This window comes from Diabrotica undecimpunctata, unplaced genomic scaffold, assembly GCF_040954645.1.
Source record: "Diabrotica undecimpunctata isolate CICGRU unplaced genomic scaffold, icDiaUnde3 ctg00001392.1, whole genome shotgun sequence".
Classification (NCBI taxonomy): Eukaryota; Metazoa; Arthropoda; class Insecta; order Coleoptera; family Chrysomelidae; genus Diabrotica; species Diabrotica undecimpunctata.
In genome coordinates this window covers 1-8,092 of record NW_027312245.1, presented here as the reverse complement: position 1 = coordinate 8,092, position 8,092 = coordinate 1, and the positions used below count along the sequence as shown (strand labels likewise).

The 8,092-nt window shown below is 31.6% G+C and overlaps 1 protein-coding gene across 1 annotated transcript; it reads left to right on the top strand.

The window, feature by feature from the left end:
* Positions 1-2,330: 2,330 nt before the first annotated feature.
* Positions 2,331-2,873, top strand: LOC140431584 (uncharacterized). Its single transcript, XM_072519478.1, has one exon. It carries the CDS (start codon positions 2,331-2,333, stop codon positions 2,871-2,873), a length of 543 nt encoding a protein of 180 aa, XP_072375579.1.
* Positions 2,874-8,092: the final 5,219 nt, after the last annotated feature.

Sequence of the window (8,092 nt, the reverse complement as noted above, 5' to 3'; positions counted from 1 at the left end):
ACTAATTTTGAATTTTTGGGAGGTTTTTTTCGATTTCCCACAAATTTTAAAATACGGAGCTACCTGGTTATTGCAGCCACCCCTTCAATTGCACTAAGCCAAATATGTCGCCACAAAGAAGGAGAAAGTTCTTACTTGAATTAAGTTTCTCCCTGATGAGGGATCATTTAGAAGGCCGAGTGAAGAGATACTAACGCTTCCAAAAGATGTAAGAGAATTTCTGCTGCCTTTTGAAAGTGCCAAAGAATCCACCAGCACGGTAAACCAAAGTCGAAGTGGACGGTGCCATATATGCAGTGCGCATAAAAATAATAAAACAAATGTTTCCTGTGACTCATACCAACAATTTGTTTGTAAAAATCATAGTGAGAAAAAAATTCAGTGTAATATGTGTTTGTATCCTTTAATGGAGGAAGACTAATTTAATTATTTTGTATTTAGATACTTTTCTTTTTTGATCTTTTGTGAGAGAATATTTTTTATTGTAAACGTTTTTTTTGTTTTTATACTTTGCGCCTGAGTCGTTACATTATGTTAAAGTCATACAATAAATTGCTAAAAATAACGCTTTTCTTTTTTTGCGTCGTTTCCGAATTTTTCTAACAAAGTTTTGATAATTTTTAACTTTTAATACCATTTTTTCTATGTGCGGCATTAAGTGCCGCAGTGTGTCCATTCATGTAACTTTAAGAGACGTGGCTGCCGGAGGGTTAATTTATCATTAAATTTTTTACAGTCTGCTTTAAATATTTTCCTTCTAGGACACCAAGTTGGATACAGAATGTTCTAAAACAAATTATTCAGCGTCATCTGCGATTATACAAATTCAACCAAATATATTTACATTAAAAAATATGGTAATTTGGAATTATTTTAAAATTATTTAGCAGATTTGCCTTAAGTTTTTATGTTTTAGAATGAAGAATCAGTCAAAAATGAACATTTGCGTCAAGATCCCATTGAGACTGTTCCATGTCAATCTAATTTAATTTCCAATCCATTAGTTTCAAAAAAGTAAGTTTTAAACTAAATTTATATAATTTTTAATTTTAAAATAAAAAGACAGTGTCAACATAACTTTTTTTTAGGAAAATGAAGAGGCTGATGGAGTCGAAAAAGTTACGAATGCAAGTTATTATGACAAATTCACATTTTGTTTCGTGGACCATTTTTCCAGACATTTTCACCTGGCATTTTAATGAAATTGATGTCCAAAAAATTATGGGGGCTTCGCTTAAGTCAAAAAAAAAAGACGAGAGCTATTTACGTGTTTACGTAAAAAAGGAGAATTCTTAAGAAATAGGATAACTAATGTTTTAAGACCCGTAAAACGATTGGTACAAAGTAACACGTCTCTAAGAGACAGCTTCATGCCCTGCACCTATTGCTTTGGTTTTTATAAACGAAAATCTCTCTTTAAACACACAAGGAAATGTCCAGAAAATATGGAAATAAATACTAAACAAAAGAGACAAACATCCAAAGTGCACTGCTGGTGAGTACGTTGTTTAAGCATGGCAAGTTATTAGTTAAAGAACTATTTTCTCGAATGCGTGCAGACAAAATGAACTTAATCGCAGAGCGTGACTTTTTAATTTGTCAATACGCATATTCTTATATGAAAGGCAGAAAAACTAAGGGAAATTTAGACTTAGTCCGCCAAAACAAGCTTTTCCAATTTTGCTCAGCACAGGAAAATATTAATGGTATTATCGACTTGTTAAAACCCACAAAATTTTAAGAGCTGTCAACCATATTGCTCGAATTATATAAACATAAAAGAGATATCTAAATGTCATAGTCCAAGTCATTAGTACGATATATATATATATATATATATATATATATTATATATATATATATATATATATATATATATATATAAATATATATATAGTGCAGCCACGGCTGTGAACATTTACTCTTGATTTATTATTATTATTGTATACTTGTTTTGATTCGTTGTTTAACCTTTGTATTTTAGTTAATTTTAAATAAAGTGTTTTTAAAAACGCGAGTCTGAAAACGAGTTCTTTAATAGGCGCAGTCAGTAGGATACCTGTAGGTTGCAGCACATTCCAGATAATTGCAGTAAAAACCGTTGGTTTCCACCATTCATCCGGAAAACCTACAGTAAAAAAGTAAGTTACTGAGAATTTTCCTTACTCTCTATTACTAGCTCTTCTCCTTTATATTTTTTGAAAATTATTACCAGTTTATTTTATTTTTGCTATTTGTCAGAGATTGTAATAAATTTTCTTCATTTAAGTAATTTCTAAAAATATTTTATGCAAAGTGATATCGATAATTCAATTTGTAACTTAAGCAAAATGGCATTAAATAACACACCTACAATTCAAGCGGCAAAAGCTCTCGCCGACTTTTTACCCACATTTAATGGAGATCCATTAAAATTGGAAAGCTTTATCCAAAGATGTGATCAGTATTATCGCACTTATGGACAGACGACAGATAATACCTTGAAAGATTTTACCTTAAATGTATTATGTTCGAAGTTACAAGATAATGTATTAGACTTCGTAATGTGTAGACCAGATTTAAATACCTGGCCACTGATTCGAGGTACACTGAGAAACAACTTCGGGGACAGAATCGACAGACATACATTAAATAAGGAATTTTTACAAATAACAAAATACAAAAATGAAAATATTATAGATTTTTTGGCAAGAATATCACAACTCAAGTCAAGATTAGAAATTAAAATAAACTCAGAAGCGAATTTAAGTGCTGAACGGAAAACAATATTAATGGAACAAAATGAAGCAAACTCCATAGATATTATACTTGCAAACGTAGATGAGAAAACCAGAACGATTTTCGAAATAAAGGAACCAAAATCGTTTATATAAGCATCAGATATATTAAACAGATAATTTTATAATGACCAAAGAGTCGATTAAATGAACTCTTCAAATAAATTTAAAGGAAAACCTCAATTTCAACATTCAAAATCAAATAGTCCAAGTTATAACCAACAACACCGCAATTTTAATCCAAACTTTAATCATCGATATAACACACATTATCCATCTAATTCTAATTATAATCAATCAAATCACCATGAATAAAACAATCATTTCAATCAGCCTAATAGATCAAGGCAAATCTTTTCTAATTACAACCAATATAATTTTAATCGTTATGATCAAAATAAACATTTCAATCAACCAAGTACAACAAAGCAAAATTTTCCAAGTCAACCGACAAAAATTCAATCTCGACCTGTTCAAATCAAATTCTTTACAAACGAACAAGTTTTCGAAAAACCTAAAAAAGTCTTCGATCCAAAAAATTGTCCCAAAAATACATTCTGACCAGAACCAATGTCAACGACATCCAGAATCTCTTCCGGAAAACAAAAATTTCCCTTTATTCAGAGAGGCCCTTCAAACTTCCAATTTAAAGAAGTTTATCAAGTAGAAGACGAAAATGAGGATATTGTTATACATATAGTCACCTTCCAAATCCCCAAATGCACTCCGTAAACAGAAATGGAAATTTTCAAGAGGAACATCACGAAAATCCAAACGATTAACCCATCACATCGATTTAAATAATACAGTTCCCAATTCTCTCCCATATATTCAATTCCAGGCGGGCCTCTCTGAGGCAAACCAATTCTCCAAACTTCCAATTTGAAGAGCTTTATCAAGTAGAAGACGAAAATGAAGGTAATCCCTATTGTTATACATATAGTCACCTTCTAAATCCCCAAATGCACTCCGTAAACAGAAATGGAAATTTTCAAGAGGAACATCACGAAAATCCAAACGATTAACCCATCACATCGATTTAAACAATACAGTTCCCAATTCTCTCCCATATATTCATTTCCAGGCGGGCCTCTCTGAGGCAAACCAATTCTCCAAACTTCCAAATTGAAGAGCTTTATCAAGTAGAAGACGAAAATGAGGATAATCCCTATTGTTATACATATATTCACCTTCCAAATCCCCAAATGCACTCTGTAAACAGAAATGGAAATTTTCAAGAGGAACATCACGAAAATCCAAACGATTAACCCATCACATCGATTTAAACATTACAGTTCCCAATTCTCTCCCATATATTCAATTCCAGGCGGGCCTCTCTGAGGCAAACCAATTCTCCAAACTTCCAAATTGAAGAGCTTTATCAAGTAGAAGACGAAAATGAGGATAATCCCTATTGTTATACATATAGTCACCTTCCAAATCCCCAAATGCACTCCGTAAACAGAAATGGAAATTTTCAAGAGGAACATCACGAAAATCCAACGATTAACCCATCACATCGATTTAAACATTACAGTTCCTAATTCTCTCCCATATATTCAATTCCAGGCGGGCCTCTCTGAGGCAAACCAATTCTCCAAACTTCCAATTTGAAGAGCTTTATCAAGTAGAAGACGAAAATGAAGGTAATCCCTATTGTTATACATATAGTCACCTTCCAAATCCCCAAATGCACTCCGTAAACAGAAATGAAAATTTTTAAGAGGAACATCACGAAAATTCAAACGATTAACCCATCACATCGATTTAAACAATACAGTTCCCAATTCTCTCCCATATATTCAATTAAATTTCCCAACTCACATCAAATTACTAATTGACACAGGCTGTCACCCATCTCTCCTAAGACCCTACATTGTCGAAAAATACTTTTCAGAAAAAATCATAAGACACACAACTCCGATTATTACGTGTGCAGGGTCCCAATAATCCGACTTCAAAGCCAAAAATCCCATTTTACAAGAATTTCACTTATCCGAACCTCTAGACTTTGTCTTATTTGATTTCCATAACTATTTTGACGGTATAATAGGAATACGAGAACTTCGAAAATTGCATTTAAATTTAGATTTAAATCGCCAAATCCTTTTTAACCAAAACTCAGCGATCCCCCTTAATTATAGAAACGATTTCAATACTCAAAAGATAGAAATTCCACCTTTTTCGTCTGTAATAAAAAATATACAGACATCATTACCAGATGGAGATATATTTCTTAATGACATTATTAATGAAACAAAAACAATAAAAATCTCATCAAGTTTAGTTCCTGTTAAAGACAGACGTGTAAAAATTGAATTTTGTTAATAAAACATTTCACACACAATTAATTAACATCGATAACAACTTTCTAAATAATTTTGCGGAAAATTTTGATAGGTACAAGAAATTTTAATTTCTTTTCAATGAAAGAAATTATGAACATTACTATAAAGGATACAATTAGCACGAAGGACCAGAAAATACCAAGATATTTTTCATAACCCTGAAGACAAATTGACTTTCACAAATCAAGTAAAACACAGCATTAAGACCACTGATGAAATTCCAGTGTATTTCAAATCATACAGATATCCCCACATACACAAGGAAAAGATAAGAAAACAAATCAATAAAATGTTGGAAGATGGAATAATCAGACCATCACAGAGTCCGTGGAGCTCTTCCATCTGGATTGTTCCTAAAAAATTAGACGCTTCCGGAAAACAAAAATGGCGAATCTTGGTAGACTATAGAAAAATAAACGAAAAAACTGTTGACGATCGCTACCCATTACCTTCAATTCAGGATATACTAGATAAACTTGGCAGATGCCAATATTTTACTACAATTGACTTAGCTTCTGGATTTACACAGATAGAAATGGACAAAGAGTCTATTCCTAAGACCGCTTTAAAAATGCACCCGTGACATTTCAAAGAGTAATGGATAACGTACCCAAAGACATTTTAAATAAAATTTGTTTTTTTATATATGGATGACATAATAATATTCTCCACTTCACTTCAAGAACACATAAGTAATATAAAACAAGTCTTTAAGAGATTGAAAGAAGCTGGTTTAAAGATACAATTAGACAATACAGAATTCTTTTGCAAAGATGTAGAATTTTTAGGACACGTCATTACCCCAGAAGGCATTAAACCTAATCCGAAAAAAGTAAATGCAATAAAAAAATTTCCCATCCCAAAAACTGCCAAAAAGATATTAAATCATTTCTAGGACTCATAGGCTATTACTGAAGATTTATAAAAAAATTTGCCAAATTGACTAAGCCGTTAACATCATGCTTAAAGAAGGGAATGCAAATCAAACACACTCCTGTATTATATGAATTTATAGAAAGTTTCGAACTTTGTAAGAACATCCTACTGAATGATCCTATCTTACAATACCCAGATTTCAACAAACCTTTTAATGTAACAACAGATGCTTCCAATTTTGGAATGTCACTACAGTATCGTGACCATAAACCTTTACAATGGCTTTTCCCCTTAAAAGAACTCAATTCCAAACTAATTAGATGGAAATTTAAATTAGAGGAATACGATTACCAGATTATTTATAAGAAAGGCAAATTAAACACAAACGCAGATGCTCTCTCAAGCCTGCTCTTGATCACAACGATGTACAAGATATTATAAATATCAATCCCTACCATAATATAACGCAAGAATTTATTAACGAAATAATTGACTAAAAATTACCAATACCAGAAGAAGAAAATATCCAAAAAGAAACACTACCACTAGAAGATACCCAAAAAGAGACAAAAATAAAAATTCTTTCAAATATAGTAACACCAAATACAGAAGAGAAATCTGACGATTTAGAAACGGTGCATACTAGTCTAGAAGATCCCATATTAAATATACCGTATGCAGAAAAGGCCATAAATATATACAAAAATCAAATAATAGTAACTTCTGCAAATATATCGAAATCAAAATATACATACGAAAAAATATTCGACAAAAATAGATATCATTGGCAAATACCAAAAAATGATTTTGAGGAAACACAGTTTCTATGTTTAATTAACGAGACCATAAAACCCAATACAAACCTATTGCCTATTATTTAAAAACAAAGACCTCGAGATACCTTTTATTCGTTTTATGACAAACTCATTTAAAAATAATGCATTTTCCCTGGTCATTTCAAATAAAATTCTAACAGATATAACGGAAGAAGCAGAAAAACAAGAAAAGTTAAAATTTTACCACGAAACGAAAATAAACCACAAAGGCATTAATGAAAATCTCGCAGCACTCAAAAAACATTTCTACTGGCCTGACATGGACAAAGATGTCACAAATTACGTCAACGCTTGTGACCTATGTCAAAACTCAAAGTACGAAAGACATCCCAACTCAATTATTTTCAAACCAACACCAATTGGCAATTCTCCTATGAAACACATTATATCGATAGATTTGAGTTTAGTAACCAAAATTTCCTTACCATTATCAATAACTTTTCTAAATTTGGTCAAGCCTATCCTATAATTTCAATAAACGCCATGGAAATTGTTAACAAATTGACATTCTTTATAAGTCACTACGGAATACCCAACAAAATCACATGTGACAATGTGTAACGAAAGATTACTTTATCGTTACTGAGAAATTTAAAATAACTTAATTCTGCCTGTAAGGTATGCAACCAACTATACATGTAATCGTATTATCAATTGTTTATCAATTGGTCAAACTGCTTACCTGCCGCTTCCGCTTAGCTTGGAACTGACGGAAGCCGACGATTTTAAAAGTGTAAGAGCTCACTTTATATCTAACTTTCGAACGGGTCAGAAGAGTGATCCTTCAACGACCAACGCCACGAGGTTAAAGTTATTAGGAAAAAATTTTAAATTATTCAGAGGTGAATTTAAGTTAAAGAAGGCGTTTTTTTTTTAAATATTAGAAGTTTTGGGAAAAGAAGATTTTGGTTTAGTTGTTGAAATATTGTTGCGTTGGGTGAGTTTCATTTTAATTAAAGTACATCATTATTTTTTTAACCATTATTAGTTTCATATTAATATCATTTATTCAATAATTTTACCTTAATTAGATCAGTCAAATCACGTTCAGGGATTCCACTACGAGGTGTCGAACGAGTAACATCGTTTTATATTTTGTCGTGCTTACTAAAACATAGTGCAAAAACAGTGAACATAAGTGTACCTTCAACTACAAATAAATGTATGTATAATTCACTCATTACTAGTTGAGGTTTGTTTTTGTTTCAACTGATTAAAATCACAAAAGAAAAAATTTAAACAGGATTGCCTTAGA